Raw genomic sequence first — 18,445 nt, 5'->3', positions numbered from 1 at the left:
AGAACCCTAGCCATTCCATGTTCCATTTGATCTATTCCGTAGCTATCAGACCTGATTCAACTAGTGAACTAATTCTCAAGCCCTTGACTAGTTGACTCACTGCTAGTTCAGGTCTACAACAAAATTGTGAAATGTCTTGGGATACACAAGGTGAGGTTCGAGAAATGCTGTCTTATGCAATGATATTTACTAGTGTAAATGTTTGTAATGTTGTCTAACTTGCATAACTGTCTTCTGAATTTATGTGTGTATTTGTGGTCTAATAATCCACCTGCTTCCTTCTCACTCCCAGCCATGCAAGAGGAGGCTCTGAAGCTGGTGCTCTTGGCTCTGGAGGACGGCTCGGCCCTGTCCAGGAAGGTTCTGGTGCTGTTTGTGGTCCAGAGGTTAGAGCCACGCTTCCCCCAGGCTTCCAAGACCAGCATAGGCCACGTGGTGCAGCTCCTGTACAGGGCCTCCTGCTTCAAGGTAGGTCTGACTACCTGCATCTCATACAGAAACGCAGACCTCGGTCGTGTTCACTAGGCACGAAACAGGAAACCGGACGGAAACTAGGAGCTACTAACTGAACTTGCCCAATGAGAAGCGCAAATTTCTGTTTTCTGTTGCTCAGCGTTTATAAATGTTTGCTTCGGTGTGCCCAAATGAACATGACCCAACAAAGGCCATGTGGTTCCCAAACATTTTTGTGCCATGACCTCCCAAAATCTTTCCGGACCAGCTGCAACCAACCACCTGATCTTGACCCACCATTTAGAGAAACGCTACCTTAATGTACCTCTCCCCGGCTGCATAGGTGACCAAGCGTGACGAGGACTCGTCCCTGATGCAGCTGAAAGAGGAGTTCAGGACGTACGAGGCACTGCGGCGCGAACACGACTCCCAGATTGTCCAGATCGCCATGGAGGGTGGCCTCCGCATCGCCCCTGACCAGTGGTCCTCCCTGCTCTACGGGGACCAGTCTCACAAGTCCCACATGCAGTCCATCATCGACAAGGTGTGTGTTACAAGTCCAAGAAGAAGTTGTCATGTACGTCAGGGTTCCCCAACTGGCGTCCCACGGATGATTTTTTTTTGCCCCCCAGGTTTTCTGAGCAAAAAGAAGGGAAATCTGTTCCAAAGTATTCCCACCATAATAGAGATATATCTGATCGTATACAAATGTAAGCAATGTTGGAAATGATTTATGTTTTAGTCAAATATTATATCTGTTTGGGATTCTTGCGGTCAATTTGCAGTCTACAAATTATTTGTTATTATGTTCTGGCCCCCTGACAATCCGCTCAAGAAAAAATCTGCCCGCGGCTGAATCTAGTTCATGATCCCTGATGTACGTCGTATAGTCCATTACACAGGAGGCTGCTGAGAGGAGGACAGCTCATAATAATGGCTGAAACGAGCAAATGGAATGACGTCAAACACCTGGAACCATGTGTTTGTATTTGATACCATTCCACTAATTCCTCTCCAGTCATTACCATGAGCCCGTTCTCCACAATTAAGGTGCCACCAACCTCCTGTGGTTCAGTATCAACAAGGTGTGTGTGTGTTAGTGTGTCTTTTTGGGAAGGTGTCAGTGTCTGTTTGTGTCTTTGTTACTAGTTCTAGAAGAAGTTGTCATGTACGTTGTTTAGTTCATTGTCAACAAGGTGTGTGTGTGTGTGTGTCCATTACTTGTTCAGACACATATTCACAAAAATAACCATATTCACTCACGTAAAACATCTGCTTATCAGTTTGTATTTGTCTAAGTGACTGTCTGTATGACACATGAAACAACATAAGAGCCATTGTAATAAGCTTCCACTAAAGGAGCAGCACTCTTGATGTCAGAGGGTTAATCCTTGCTTCACAGTAGAAAACATTATTTCAACCAATGCTAATAGGATAAAGGAGAACAGGAATGATCATATCCACAAAACAACTGGTGGAAGATCCAGGTTCAGGCTCTCAGATGCTGATAGGATTTACGCTAACCCTTTCCCATCCTGTGTCCTCCCCAGTTGCAGACGCCGGCGTCGTTTGCCCAGAGCGTTCAGGAGCTGACCATAGCCTTGCAGAGGACAGGCGACCCCGCCAACCTTAACCACCTCCGACCACACCTGGAACTACTGGCCAACATCGACCCTAGCCCCGGTGAGACACACAGACACGCATACTCAACACCTATATTCTTATTCTAACTTCAACAATGCATACAACTGAAGATAGAATTCAGACCACCGACATACTGGGGTTGCATTCCATTCCCAAATGTTGCCACCTCCCTCAACCTCTCTTTTTGTGTTGTCCCCATTATGGAACTGATAGGACTATGATGGATGAAAGCAGTACCAGGAACTTGGAAGAGCTATTGCTTTCCACTTTTCAGCCCCATCAGATCCGTGAAGGTCAGGAAACATAGGCAGAGGGGAGGGAGCTTTCTCCAACTTTCTGGAATGAAATGCAGCCCAGTACATTCCACTAGTTAAGTGGTCAAAAATCAATCAATCAATCAGTGTAGAACAGGTTGGGTGTGTTTGTTAGCTGCGCTCACGTGGATGTAGTCAATGAGAAGTTAATAAATAGGCATGACTCATAGGCCCTAATGACTAATCTCACTCATGGATTTTGACCTATACAGTGGGGAGAACAAGTATTTGATACACTGCCGAGTTTGCAGGTTTTCCTACTTACAAAGCATGTAGAGGTCTGTAATTTTTATCATAGGTACACTAGTATTTGTATTGTACATAAGTATTTGATACATCAGAAAAGCAGAACTTAATATTTGGTACAGAAACCTTTGTTTGCAATTACAGAGATCATACAGTTCCTGTAGGTCTTGACCAGGTTTGCACACACTGCAGCAGGAATTTTGGCCCACTCCTCCATACAGACCTTCTCCAGATCTTTCAGGTTTCGGGGCTGTCGCTGGGCAATACAGACTTTCAGCTCCCTCCAAAGATTTTCTATTGGGTTCAGGTCTGGAGACTGGCTAGGCCACTCCAGGACCTTGAGATGCTACTTACGGAGCCACTCCTTAGTTGCCCTGGCTGTGTGTTTCGGGTCGTTGTCATGCTGGAAGACCCAGCCACGACCCATCTTCAATGCTCTTACTGAGGGAAGGAGGTTGTTGGCCAAGATCTAGCGATACATGGCCCCATCCATCCTCCCCTCAATACGGTGCAGTCGTCCTGTCCCCTTTGCAGAAAAGCATCCCCAAAGAATGATGTTTCCACCTCCATGCTTCATGGTTGGGATGGTGTTCTTGGGGTTGTACTCATCCTTCTTCCTCCAAACATGGCGAGTGGAGTTTAGACCAAAAAGCTCTATTTCTGTCTTATCAGACCACATGACCTTCTCCCATTCCTCCTCTGGATCATCCAGATGGTCATTGGCAAACTTCAGACGGGCCTGGACATGCGCTGGCTTGAGCAGGGGGACCTTGCGTGCGCTGCAGGATTTTAATCCATGACGGCGTAGTGTGTTACTAATGGTTTTCTTTGAGACTGTGGTCCCAGCTCTCTTCAGGTCATTGACCAGGTCCTGCCGTGTAGTTCTGGGCTGATCCCTCACCTTCCTCATGATCATTGATGCCCCACGAGGTGAGATCTTGCATGGAGCCCCAGACCGAGGGTGATTGACCGTCATCTTGAACTTTTTCTATTTTCTAATAATTGCGCCAACAGTTGTTGCCTTCTCACCAAGCTGCTTGCCTATTGTCCTGTAGCCCATCCCAGCCTTGTGCAGGTCTACAATGTTATCCCTGATGTCCTTACACAGCTCTCTGGTCTTGGCCATTGTGGAGAGGTTGGAGTCTGTTTGATTGAGTGTGTGGACAGGTGTCTTTTATACAGGTAACGAGTTCAAACAGGTGCATTTAATACAGGTAATGAGTGGAGAACAGGAGGGCTTCTTAAAGAAAAACTAACAGGTCTGTGAGAGCCGGAATTCTTACTGGTTGGTAGGTGATGAAATACTTACGTCATGCAATAAAATGCAAATGAATTACTTAAAAATCATACAATGTGATTTTCTGGAGTTTTGTTTTAGATTCCGTCTCTCACAGTTGAAGTGTACCTATGATAAAAATTACAGACCTCTACATGCTTTGTAAGTAGGAAAACCTGCAAAATCGGCAGTGTATCAAATACTTGTTCTCCCCACTGTACATACATACATACATACATACATACATACATACAGTGGGGAAAAAAAGTATTTAGTCAGCCACCAATTGTTCAAGTTCTCCCACTTAAAAAGATGAGAGAGGCCTGTAATTTTCATCATAGGTACACGTCAACAATGACAGACAAATTGAGAAAAAAAAATCCAGAAAATCCCATTGTAGGATTTTTAATGAATTTATTTGCAAATTATGGTGGAAAGTAAGTATTTGGTCACCTACAAACAAGCAAGATTTCTGGCTCTCACAGACCTGTAACTTCTTATTTAAGAGGCTCCTCTGTCCTCCACTCGTTACCTGTATTAATGGCACCTGTTTGAACTTGTTATCAGTATAAAAGACACCTGTCCACAACCTCAAACAGTCACACTCCAAACTCCACAATGGCCAAGACCAAAGAGCTGTCAAAGGACACCAAAAACAAAATTGTAGATCTGCACCAGGCTGGGAAGACTGAATCTGCAATAGGTAAGCAGCTTGGTTTGAAGAAATCAACTGTGGGAGCAATTATTAGGAAATGGAAGACATACAAGACCACTGATAATCTCCCTCGATCTGGGGCTCCACGCAAGATCTCACCCCGTGGGGTCAAAATGATCACAAGAACGGTGAGCAAAAATCCCAGAACCACACGGGGGACCTAGTGAATGACCTGCAGAGAGCTGGGACCAAAGTAACAAAGCCTACCATCAGTAACACACTACGCCGCCAGGGACTCAAATCCTGCAGTGCGAGACGTGTCCCCCTGCTTAAGCCAGTACATGTCCAGGCCCGTCTGAAGTGCATTTGGATGATCCAGAAGAGGATTGGGAGAATGTCATATGGTCAGATGAAACCAAAATATAAATTTTTGGTAAAAACTCAACTCGTCATGTTTGGAGGACAAAGAATGCTGAGTTGCATCCAAAGAACACCATACCTACTGTGAAGCATGGGGTTGGAAACATCATGCTTTGGGGCTGTTTTTTCTGCAAAGGGACCAGGACGACTGATCCGTGTAAAGGAAAGAATGAATGGGGCCATGTATCGTGAGATTTTGAGTGAAACCCTCCTTCCATCAGCAAGGGCATTGAAGATGAAACGTGGCTGGGTCTTTCAGCATGACAATGATCCCAAACACACCGCCCGGGCAACGAAGGAGTGGCTTCGTAAGAAGCATTTCAAGGTCCTGGAGTGGCCTAGCCAGTCTCCAGATCTCAACCCCATAGAAAATCTTTGGAGGGATTTGAAAGTCTGTGTTGCCCAGCGACAGCCCCAAAACATCACTGCTCTAGAGGAGATCTGCATGGAGGAATGGGCCAAAATACCAGCAACAGTGTGTGAAAACCTTGTGAAGACTTACAGAAAACGTTTGACCTGTGTCATTGCCAACAAACGGTATATAACAAAGTATTGAGAAACTTTTGTTATTGACCAAATACTTATTTTCCACCATCATATGCCAATAAATTCATAAAAAATCCTACAATGTGATTTTCTGGAATTTTTTTTCTCATTTTGTCTGTCATAGTTGACGTGTACCTATGATGAAAATTACAGGCCTCTCTCATCTTTTTAAGTGGGAGAACTTGCACAATTGGTGGCTGACTAAATACTTTTTTTCCCCACTGTACATACAGTACCAGTCAAAAGTTTGGACACACCTACTCATTCCAGTGTTTTTCTTTATTTCTACTATTTTCTACATTGTAGGATAATAGTGAAGACAAAACTATGAAATAACACATGGAATCATGTAGTAACCAAAAAAGTGTTCAACAAATCAAAATCTATTTTATATTTGAGGTTCTTCAAATAGCCACCCTTTGCCTTGATGACAGCTTTGCACACTCTTGGCATTCTCTCAACCAGCTTCACCTGGAATGCTTTTCCAACAGTCTTGAAGGAGATCCCACATATGCTTAGCACTTGTTGGCTGGTTTTCCTTCACTCTGCTGTCCGACTCATCCCACACCATCACAATTAGGTTGAGGTCGGGTGATTGTGGAGGCCAGGTCATCTGATGCAGCACTCCATCACTCTCCTTCTTGGTAAAATAGCCCTTACACAGCCTGGAGGTGTGTTGGGTCATTGTCCTGTTGAAAAACTAATGATAGTCCCACTAAGCCCAAACCTGATGGGATGGCGTATCGCTGCAGAGTATTGTGGTAGCCATGCTGGTTAAGTGTGCCTTAAATTCTAAATAAATCAGTGAGTGTCACCTCCTCCATGCTTTACGGTGGGAAATACAAATGCAGAGATCAATCCTTTCACCCACATCGTGTCTCACAAAGACATGGCGGTTGGAACCAAAAATGCCAAATTTGGAGCGAATTTTCTTTGCAGCGAATTGACCATGAAGGCCTGATTCACACAGTCCCCTCTGAACAGTTGATGTTGAGATGTGTCTGTGACTTGAACTCTGAAGCATTTATTTGGACTGCAATTTCTGAGGCTGGTAACTCTAATGAACTTATCCTCTGCAGCAGAGGTAACTCTGGGTCTTCCATTCCTGTGGTGGTCCTCATGAGAGACAGTTTCATCATAGCGCTTGATGGTTTTTGCGACTGCACTTGAAGAAATGTTCAAAGTTCTTGAAATGTTCCATATTGACTGCCCTTTCTGTCTTAAAGTAATGATGGACTGTCGTTTTGCTTTGCTTATTTGAGCTGTTCTTGCCATAATATGGACTTGGTCTTTTACCAAATAGGGCTATCTTCTGTATAACCCCCTACATCGTCACCACACAACTGATTGGCTCAAACACATTAAGTTAACTTTTATCAAGGCACACCTGTTAATTGAAATGCATTCCAGGTGACTACCTCATGAAGATGGTTGCGAGAATGCCAAGAGTGTGCAAAGCTGTCATCAAGGCAAAGGGTGGCTATTTGAATAATCTCACATTTTTTATTTGTTTAACACTTTTTGGGTTACTACATGATTCCACGTGTTGTTTCATAGTTTTGATGTCTTCACTATTATTCTACAATGTAAAAAATAAAGAAAAACCCTTGAATGAGAAGGTGCGTCCATCACTGGTAGTTTTTATATATATATATATATATATACACACACACACACACACAGTTGAAGTCAGAAGTTACATACGCGTTAGCCAAATACATTTAAACTCAGTTTTTCACAATCCCTGACATTTAATACTAGTAAAAATTCCCTTTCTTAGGTCAGTTAGGATCACCACTTTATTTTAAGAATGTCAAATTTCAGAATAATACTAGAGTGATTTATTTCAACTTTTATTTCTTTCATCACATTCCCAGTGGGTCAGAAGTTTACATACACTCAATTAGTATTTGGTAGTATTGCCTTTAAATTGTTTAACCTGGGTCAAACGTTTCGGGTAGCCTTCCACAAGCAAGAATTTTGGCCCGTTCCTCCTGACAGAGCTGGTGTAACTGAGTCAGGTTTGTAGGCCTCCTTGCTCGCACATGCTTTTTCAGTTCTGCCCACACATGTTCTATAGGATTGAGGTCAGGGCTTTGTGATGGCCACTTCAATACCTTGACTTTGTTGTGCTTAAGCCATTTTGCCACAACTTTGGAAGTATGCTTTGGGTCATTGTCCATTTGGAAGACCCATTGGCGACCAAGCTTTAACTTCCTGACTGATGTCTTGATGTTGCTTCAATATATCCACATAATTTTAATTCCTCATGATACCATCAATTTTGTGAAGTTCACCAGTCCCTCTTGCAGCAAAGCACCCCCACAGCATGATGCTGCCACCCCCGTGCTTCACGATTGGGATGGTGTTCTTCGGCTTGCTAGTACCCCCTTTTTCCTCCAAACATAACGATGGTCATTATGGCCAAACAGTTCTATTTTTGTTTCATCAGACCAGAGGACTTCTCCAAAAAGTTCTATCTTTGTCCCCATGTGCATTTGCAAACCGTGGTCTGGCTTTTTTATGGTGGTTTTGGAGCAGTGGCTTCTTCCTTGCTGAGCGGCCTTTCAGGTTGTCGATATAGGACTCGTTTTACTGTGGGTATAGATACTTTTGTACCTGTTTCCTACAGCGTCTTCACAAGGTCCTTTGCTGTTGTTCTGGGATTGATTTGCACTTTTCGCACCAAAGTACGTTCATCTCTAGGAGACAGAACACGTCTCCTTCCTGAGTGGTATGACGGCTGCGTGGTCCCATGGTGTTTATACTTGCGTACTATTGTTTGTACAGATGAACGTGGTACCTTCAGGCGTTTGGAAATTGCTCCCAAGGATGAACCAGACTTGTGGAGGTCTACAAAAAATTTCTGAAGTTTTGGCTGATTTTCTTTTGATTTTCCCATGATATCAAGCAAAGAGGCACTGAGTTTGAAGGTAGGCCTTGAAATACATCCACAGGTACACCTCCAATTGACTCAAATGATGTCAATTAGCCTATCAGAAGCTTCTAAAGCCATGACATAATTTTCTGGAATTTTCCAAGCTGTTTAAAGGCACAGTCAACTTAGTGTATGTAAACTTCTGACCCACTGGAATTGTGATACAGTGAATTATAAGTGAAATAATCTGTCTGTAAACAATTGTTGGAAAGATTACTTGTGTCATGCACAAAGTAGATGTCCTAACCGACTTGCCAAAACTATAGGTTGTTAACAAGAAATTTGTGGAGTGGTTAAAAAATGAGTTTTAATGACTCCAACCTAAGTGTATGTAAACTTCAGACTTCAACTGTATATATAAAACAGGAAAATCCAGTATTTGACTGCACTTGGCCTTTTTAAGAGCCCTTTTAAGCAGTAGCCTATGTATGAAAGAGAGGGCGTGAAGATTATTTGTTTGGCTAGTTTGGTTTAATACTTTGCGTGCAATGGCTATTCAATCATTTATATTGTTAAGTTATTGTTATCATTGACATAACAGACCCAGATGTCCATGTTATCAGCATCACTATTATAATGTTGTGTGTTATACTCCTTCATGCCAAGTATTGACTCGTTTCTCCCCTACCCTCTGGCTCTCTAGACGCCCCCCCTCCCACGTGGGAGCAGCTGGAGAAGGGTCTGGTGGCGGTGAAGACTGTGGTCCACGGCCTGGTGGACTTCATCCAGAACCACAGCAAGAAGGGAGCCGACCCACAACAGGTCCGTCTCTCACTCTGGCTCATTGACACTGATCATGGCCCGTATTCATACTGCGTCGTCCTGTCAATGTAACCTTATTAATTATGATCTAAATAAAAGGCTAAAATGATCTTGGATCAGCACTCCTACTTTGTTACAATTTATGAATACAATTCCAGATATTTGGACCTAAAAAAGGGCACCATTATTCTATTGACATGTTTTTCTGTTTTTCTAGCCCCCCCAGCACAGTAAATACAAGACGTACATGTGTCGGGACATGAAGCAGAAGGGGGGCTGTCCCCGTGGAGCCAGCTGTACCTTTGCCCACTCTCAGGAAGAGCTGGAGAAGTAAGTCCCCTCTCCACCTTCAGAAATATATACACTGCTCAAAAAAATAAAGGGAACACTAAAATAACACATCCTAGATCTGAATGAATGAAATAATGTTATTAAATACTTTTTTCTTTACATAGTTGAATGTGCTGACAACAAAATCACACAAATATTATCAATGAAAATCAAATTTATCAACCCATGGAGGTCTGGATTTGGAGTCACCCTCAAAATTAAAGTGGAAACCACACTACAGGCTGATCCAACTTTGATGTAATGTCCTTAAATCAAGTCAAAATGAGGCTCAGTAGTGTGTGTGTCCTCCACGTGCCTGTATGACCTCCCTACAACGCCTGGGCATGCTCCTGATGAGGTGGCGGATGGTCTCCTGAGGGATCTCCTCCCAGACCTGGACTAAAGCATCTGCCAACTCCTGGACAGTCTGTGGTGCAACGTGGCGTTGGTGGATGGAGTGAGACATGATGTCCCAGATGTGCTCAATTGGATTCAGGTCTGGGGAACGGGCGGTCCATAGCATCAATGCCTTCCTCTTGCAGGAACTGCTGACACACTCCAGCCACATGAGGTCTAGCATTAGGAGGAACCCAGGGCCAACCGCACCAGCATATGGTCTCACAAGGGGTCTGAGGATTTCATCTCGGTACCTAATGGCAGTCAGGCTACCTCTGGCGAGCACATGGAGGGCTGTGCGGCCCCCCAAAGAAATGCCACCCCACACCATGACTGACCCACCGCCAAACCGGTCATGCTGGAGGATGTTGCAGGCAGCAGAACGTTCTCCACGGCGTCTCCAGACTCTGTCACGTCTGTCACATGTGCTCAGTGTGAACCTGCTTTCATCTGTGAAGAGCACAGGGCGCCAGCGGCGAATTTGCCAATCTTGGTGTTCTCTGGCAAATGCCAAACGTCCTGCACGGTGTTGGGCTGTGAGCACAACCCCCACCTGTGGACGTCGGGCCCTCATACCACCCTCATGGAGTCTGTTTCTGACCGTTTGAGCAGACACATGCACATTTGTGGCCTGCTGGAGGTCATTTTGCAGGGCTCTGGCAGTGCTCCTCCTTGCACAAAGGCGGAGGTAGCAGTCCTGCTGCTGGGTTGTTGCCCTCCTACGGCCTCCTCCACGTCTCCTGATGTACTGGCCTGTCTCCTGGTAGTGCCTCCATGCTCTGGACACTACGCTGACAGACACAGCAAACCTTCTTGCCACAGCTCGCATTGATGTGCCATCCTGGATGAGCTGCACTACCTGAGCCACTTGTGTGGGTTGTAGACTCCGTCTCATGCTACCACTAGAGTGAAAGCACCGCCAGCATTCAAAAGTGACCAAAACATCAGCCAGGAAGCATAGGAACTGAGAAGTGGTCTGTGGTCACCACCTGCAAAACCAGTCCTTTATTGGGGGTGTCTTGCTAATTGGCTATAATTTCCACCTGTTGTCTATTCCATTTGCACAACAGCATGTGACATTTATTGTCAATCAGTGTTGCTTCCAAAGTGGACAGTTTGATTTCACAGAAGTGTGATTGACTTGGAGTTACATTGTGTTGTTTAAGTGTTCCCTTAATTTTTTTGAGCAGTGTATTATATATAATGGACAAAAATATAAACGCATCATGTAAAATGTTGGTCCCATGTTTCATGAGCTGAAATAAAAGAAATATTATTTATCTACAATTTTTTGCACACATTTATTTACATCCCGGTTAGTGAGCATTTCTCCTTTGCAAACATAATCCATCACCTGACAGGTGCGGCATATCAAGAAGCTGATTTAAACGGCATGATCGTTACGCTGGTGCTCCTTGTGCTGGGGACAATAAAAGGCCACTCTAAAATGTGCAGTTTTGTTACACAACATAATGCCACAGATGTCTCAAGTTTTGAGGGCGCGTGCAATTGGCATGCTGACTGCAGGAATGTCCAACAGAGCTGTTGCCAGAGAATTGAATGTTAATTTCTCTACCATAAGCTGCCTCCAACGTTGTTTTAGAGAATTTGGCAGTACATCCAACAAGATCACGTGTAACCATGCCAACCCAGGACCTCCACATCCGGCTTCTTTACCTGCGGGGTCGTCTGAGGAGGGGGGATGCTGAGGAGTATTTCTGTCTGTAATAAAGCCCTTTTGTGGGGAAAAACTCATTCTGATTAGCTGGGCCTGGCTCCCCAGTGGGTGGACCTGGCTCCCAAGTGGGTGGGCCTATGCCCTCCCAGGCCCACCCATGGCTGTGCCCCTGCCAGTGATGTGAAATCCATATTTTTTGTTTATAGCAAGCCACCCAGGCCACAAGGATAACTGTATTTTATGTTCGTAGGTACCGTAAGATGAACAAGCGTTTGGCGGCTCGCCTCCCTGGCTCATCTGGCCTGCTGTCGGATGACTGTCTCCCTCTGGACATGGGGGTGACCCGGAAACCCTCGCCCCTCACCAACGGCTCGGCCGGACACCCCATGCCCCAGCTCATCGCCCGCGGCACCGACCCTGTGACCTACGACCTGTTACGCAAGCCCAAGATGGACGGCGGGAGCAACAGCGCCCCGGGATTGCCCCCTGACTCGTAAGTGGGAAACACCGCCGCTTTCAGCTGACATTATTATATCTCTTTGGTTAATCTATTTTGTAACAGAATACAATTCGTGTTTTAGCTATAAAATCTGGCACTTTTTTTACATTAATGCAAAAACTTGATTTATGAAGCATTGTATTCAGAACTCTGTTTTTCTTCCCTCAGTCTGGATTTGGGGCCCAAACAAGGATTCCCTCAGCCCCCCCATGCCATGGGCCACTCCAGGGGGCCAGGCGACCACATGCCCAAAAAGATACCCGGTGGTGTGATGCCCCGGGGGCCTCAGATGTACCAGCAGCAGCTGCCTGACATGTACTACTCCGACTCACGCCAACCGCCCTCTGCCTCCCAGTACGAGCCTTCGCAGTACCCTCAAGGTGAGGCTGAACGTTGATGAAACGTTTTATGTTGTTCAAATGTTTGTTTGGTTGCTATATCGTATTTTATTTGATAGCAAAAATATATATACAGCTCTGGAAAAAATTAAGAGACCACTGCAAATTTTTCTTAAATCAGCATCTCTACATGTATGACAGCCATTCCATTCCAGTGTCTGTTGGATTCCAACACAGGCACACCTCATTCTACTGAATTAGGTACTGATTAGGTGATCACCTGAACCAAATCTAATTTAACGAGGAAAAGTATAAAAACCACTGCTGTGGTCATCACTATCCTCTTGCAATAGGACCAGCTGGATGGCAAAAACAGTGATAATAGTACCTCAAAAGTAATATTAATCCAAAAATAACTATTGACCATGCCAAAAGAGTTGAAAAGGAAAGTTTTGAGTGAGGAAAAGAAGGGTTCAATTCTGGCTTTACTGGCAGGGGGATACAGTGAGCGTCAGGTTGCTTCCATCATTAACATTTAAATGACGGCGGTTCATAAGAACAAGTTCAAGCAGCAGACATTGGGGACAACAAAGCTACAGACCGGCAGAGGGCGAAAACTATTCTCTACTGACCGGGATGACCGCCAACTCATTCGAATGTCATTCAACAACCGTAGGATGACAACAAGTGACCTTCAAAAAGAATGACAAACGGCAGCTGGTGAGAAGTGCACGGCGAGTTCGAAACAGGCTCCTAGGGGCAGGGCTGAAGTTGTGCAAAGCTAGAAAAAAGCCCTTCATCAATGAGAAGCAAAGAAGAGCCAGGCTGAGGTTTGCAAAATACCATAAGGATTGGACCGTAGAGGACTGTGTTAAGGTCATCTTGTCTGATGAGTCCAATTTTCAGCTTTGCCCAACACCTGGTCGTCTAATGGTTCGATGGAGACCTGGAGAGGCCTACAAGCCACAGTGTCTCGTGCCCACTGTGAAATTTGGTGGTGGATCGGTGATGATCTGGGGGTGCTTCAGCAAGGCCTGGAATCGGGCAGATTTGTCTTTGTGAAGGACGCATGAATCAAGCCATGTACAAGGTTGTCCTGGAAGAAAACGTGCTTCCTTTTGCTCTGAGATTGTTCCCCAACTCTGAGGATTGGTTTTTCCAGCAGGACAATGCACCATGCCACACAGCCAGGTCAATCAAGGTGTGGATGGAGGACCACCTGATCAAGACCCTGTCATGGCCAGCCCAATCTCCAGACCTGAACCCCATTGAAAACTTCTGGAATGTGATCAAGAGGAAGATGGATGGTCACAAGCCATCAAACAAAGCCAAGCTGCTTGAATTTTTGCGCCAGGAGTGGCATAAAGTCACCCAACATCAATGTGAAAGACTGGTGGAGAGCATGCCAAGACGCATGAAAGCTGTGATTGAAAATCAGGGTTATTCCACCAAATATTGATTTCTGAACTCTTCCTAAGTTAAAACATTAGTATTGTGTTTAAAAATGAACATGAGCTTATTTTCTTTGCATTATTCGAGGTCTGACAACACTGCATCTTTTTTGTTATTTTGACCAGTTGTCATTTTCTGCAAATAAATGCTTTAAATGACAATATATTTTTCTTTGGAATTTGGGAGAAATGTTGTCAGTAGTTTTATAGAATAAAACAAAAATGTTATTTTTACCCAAACACATATCTATAAATAGTAAAACCAGAGAAACTGATCATTTTGCAGTGGTCTCTTAATTTTTTCCGCAGCTGTAATATATTTTTTCATAGCAACTAATTTCAGCTCTATCAATAGAAAATGTGTTTTGAACCTATGATGTGTTTTGAACCAATATGAAACAAAAACGTGTAAAGTAAATCAACATGTCAACGTGTCCCCCCCTGTCCTCCAGGATATCCCTACCAGCAGCCCCCCCAGTACTCCACTCAGCGCTACATCCGAAACCCCCCTCCCCCCGGCGAGCCCGCTGGACCAGCCTACCAGGACCCCTATCCCGGCTATGGCCCCCCCGAGCGCCCTTACCCGGCTCCCCACTCCGCCCCCCCCCTTCTCCTACCCTCCCCACTATGACACCCGGGGCCGCCACGACCCTTACCCTGGTCCCCCGCCTCCACCCCAGCCATACTCCTCGCAGAGGGACGACATGGTCCGGATGAGCCCCGCGCCCCTGGATGTGCCCCCTAACCACCCCTACCACCAGGAGCAGGCGGCCAGGGAGAGGTACCCCCCAGAGGGGTACTACCCAACTGGGGCCCAGCCCCAATCCATGAGGTCCTACGTCAGGGTGAGTTTGGTTTCTCCACAGTCTGTCATGTTTCTCTGTGTGTACATCCGTGGTCAGCAACCCTGGTCCAGGAAACTTACAAGGTATATAGACGTTTGTTTCAGGCCAACAGTAAAACCTTATTCAACCTGTCTAAGGTCATGATGAGCAGTTGATCAGTTGAATCAGGGTGTGTTAGCACTGGGTTGAGAAAAAAGCTAGCACACCCTGTAACACTCCAGGACGGAGGTTGGTGACCATATACACTGACTGACTACTATGCAGTTGTTGTCTTGTGAGCTGCAGCTTCCTTGAGATTTACATTTATCTCGTTAGTTGACCAGAAGTCTGATATCTTTCATCATTTTAATGATCATTAAGATGCAGATAGTTTAGTGTCATTATGGAAATACTGAGTAGTTGTCTGATAAACTGTGTCCCGTGGTGTGTTATCTAGGAGCAGTACGGACGCTCCTCCCAGCCCAGCCTGGACTACCTGCACCGCCGCCGCAAGGAGCTGATGGCCCAGCTGGAGGAGAGGAAGGTCATCTCCCCCCCGCCGTTCGCTGCCTCCCCCACCCACACCCACACCTTCCCTAGTGACTACCCCCCAGAGGTGAGACCCACACACAACTTAGGTCTCTCAGGGTCAACACATTAAAGCAGGGATTCTCAAAGTGGGTTCTCTTTCAGTCGACTAGGTTCAACATCTCACTATGGGATTTGCATTTACAATTTTAGTCATTTAGCAGATGCTCTTATCCAGAGCGACTTACAGGAGCAATTAGGGTTAAGTGCCTTGCTCAAGGGCACATCGACAGATTTTTCACCTAGTCGGCTCGGGGATTAGAACCAGCAACCTTTCGGTTACTGGCACAACGCTCTTACCCACTAAGCTACCTGCCGCCCTGGGATGGTGTGTAAACCAAGTAACTCGAGGTAGAACGCTCGGCTGGGTTATCTTTTACAGGAGAATGTAAAAGGTATGGTGCTTCAATGGTGGGTAACACACTGAAGAAACATCACTGCTTGTGCTAGCCAAACAAACCGAATGGGGGTTTAGCCCAGAGGTTGCTAGCTAAAACACCAGTGGTGCCGTTAGCCCACTAACTAGCCAAGACACTTTAAAGTTCAGCTAGCTAACTCCGAACGGTGGGAACCGACGGAGAGCTAGAGACCCTGGGTAAAAGTAGCAAAAATGTGTGGGAACCTGCTATTAGCGGGATGCTAAAGCAGTGGTGCTAGCTAGCTAACAACATCAATTGTGTGTAGGCCAGGCAACAGGAGTACTGTAGCTAGCCGACAACAAAAAGCCTGCTAACAAACTGAGGTAACTTCACTCTGTAAAGTGAGGCTGCAGTTAGCAGAATTCCTGAAAATACAAAATAAGCCAACCAATGCTCCAAGGTGGGGTGGTAACCCACACCGAGAGGAACAGTTAAGTTGAGAGTTTTCTGAAAGCTGCTTAACGGGCTAGTAACCAAATATACTTGTGAAGAGGCGAAGAATAAGGAAACCAGAGCAGTGCAGGTTGTTATATAGACACACGGGGCGTACACCCACAAAGCTCTGATTGGCCTGTTGGGCATGATTTGAATAAGGCTTCAACCAATGACCCACAAAAGATGGCGTGTCCCATAGTGAGATGTCTCCCTCATCTCCTTCAGAGAACCGGGGTTACATAACGTAACCCAAAGGTCCGCGGCGGTACTGCAGGGGTGTGTAGATATATATATACAGTGGGGAAAAAAATTATTTAGTCAGCCACCAATTGTGCAAGTTCTCCCACTTAAAAAGATGAGAGAGGCCTGTAATTTTCATCATAGGTACACGTCAACTATGACAGACAAATTGAGGAAAACATTTCCAGAAAATCACATTGTAGGATTTTTTATGAATTTATTTGCAAATTATGGTGGAAAATAAGTATTTTGTCACCTACAAACAAGCAAGATATCTGGCTCTCACAGACCTGTAACTTCTTCTTTAAGGGGCTCCTCTGTCCTCCACTCGTTACCTGTATTAATGGCACCTGTTTGAACTTGTTATCAGTATAAAAGACACCTGTCCACAACCTCAAACAGTCACACTCCAAACTCCACTATGGCCAAGACCAAAGAGCTGTCAAAGGACACCAGAAACAAAATTGTAGACCTGCACCAGGCTGGGAAGACTGAATCTGCAATAGGTAAGCAGCTTGGTTTGAAGAAATCAACTGTGGGAGCAATTATTAGGAAATGGAAGACATACAAGACCACTGATAATCTCCCTCGACCTGGGGCTCCACGCAAGAACTCACCCCGTGGGGTCAAAATGATCACAAGAACGGTGAGCAAAAATCCCAGAACCACACGGGGGGACCTAGTGAATGACCTGCAGAGAGCTGGGACCAAAGTAACAAAGCCTACCATCAGTAACACACTACGCCGCCAGGGACTCAAATCCTGCAGTGCCAGACGTGTCCCCCTGCTTAAGCCAATACATGTCCAGGCACGTCTGAAGTTTGCTAGAGTGCATTTGGATGATCCAGAAGAGGATTGGGAGAATGTCATATGGTCAGATGAAACCAAAATAGAACTTTTTGGTAAAAACTCAACTCGTCGTGTTTGGAGGACAAAGAATGCTGAGTTGCATCCAAAGAACACCATACCTACTGTGAAGCATGGGGGTGGAAACATCATGCTTTGGGGCTGTTTTTCTGCAAAGGGACCAGGACGACTGATCCGTGTAAAGGAAAGAATGAATGGGGCCATGTATCGTGAGATTTTGAGTGAAAACCTCCTTCCATCAGCAAGGGCATTGAAGATGAAACGTGGCTGGGTCTTTCAGCATGACAATGATCCCAAACACACCGCCCGGGCAACGAAGGAGTGGCTTCGTAAGAAGCATTTCAAGGTCCTGGAGTGGCCTAGCCAGTCTCCAGATCTCAACCCCATAGAAAATCTTTGGAGGGAGTTGAAAGTCTGTGTTGCCCAGCAACAGCCCCAAAACATCACTGCTCTAGAGGAGATCTGCATGGAGGAATGGGCCAAAATACCAGCAACAGTGTGTGAAAACCTTGTGAAGACTTACAGAAAACGTTTGACCTGTGTCATTGCCAACAAAGGGTATATAACAAAGTATTGAGAAACTTTTGTTATTGACCAAATACTTATTTTCCACCATAATTTTCAAATAAATTCATTAAAAATCCTACAATGTAATTTACTGGAAATTTTTTCCTCATTTTGTCTATCATAGTTGACGTGTACCTATGATGAAAATTACAGGCCTCTCTCATCTTTTTAAGTGGGAGAACTTGCACAATTGGTGGCTGACTGAATACTTTTTTCCCCCACTGTGTGTGTGTATATATATATATATATTGTGACGTCACGAGAGGCTACACAGCTTTCAGCGGGATTGCTCAAGTAGTGCAAGGAGACAAGGTTCAAACAAAACAAGGATTTTATTATAGGTCTTGGGAAATTAACGAAAATATAACAAAATTCTGTTCTCTTGTGGCTCTTTAAGGGTTAACAGTTCAGGGATGTCTCTTCCACATCCAAAATCATAATTCTCACTCGCTCAGATAACTTTTCCCCAGCCTTACTGTAGTCCACGTTGCAGCTAGTGGCCAACCCAGCAAAAAGTCCTTCCAAATGTCTCTCACGTATTTCCACAGGTGCATATATC

At 45.1% G+C, this 18,445-nt stretch overlaps 1 protein-coding gene across 1 annotated transcript in view; it reads left to right on the top strand.

The window, feature by feature from the left end:
* LOC121580799 (roquin-1) overlaps positions 1 to 18,445 on the top strand; it is a 44,774-nt gene that overhangs the window by 12,270 nt on the left and 14,059 nt on the right. Inside the window, 10 exon segments of the mRNA XM_041895838.2 lie at positions 293 to 468; positions 797 to 997; positions 2,004 to 2,136; positions 9,136 to 9,254; positions 9,472 to 9,584; positions 11,909 to 12,151; positions 12,326 to 12,537; positions 14,399 to 14,549; positions 14,551 to 14,791; positions 15,228 to 15,386. Coding sequence (XP_041751772.2) covers positions 293 to 468; positions 797 to 997; positions 2,004 to 2,136; positions 9,136 to 9,254; positions 9,472 to 9,584; positions 11,909 to 12,151; positions 12,326 to 12,537; positions 14,399 to 14,549; positions 14,551 to 14,791; positions 15,228 to 15,386 — 1,748 coding nt within the window.

This window comes from Coregonus clupeaformis, chromosome 14 (genome assembly GCF_020615455.1).
Source record: "Coregonus clupeaformis isolate EN_2021a chromosome 14, ASM2061545v1, whole genome shotgun sequence".
Taxonomy (NCBI): Eukaryota; Metazoa; Chordata; class Actinopteri; order Salmoniformes; family Salmonidae; genus Coregonus; species Coregonus clupeaformis.
Note: the sequence above shows the minus strand (reverse complement) of the source record. Positions and strands in the feature narration are given on the sequence as shown.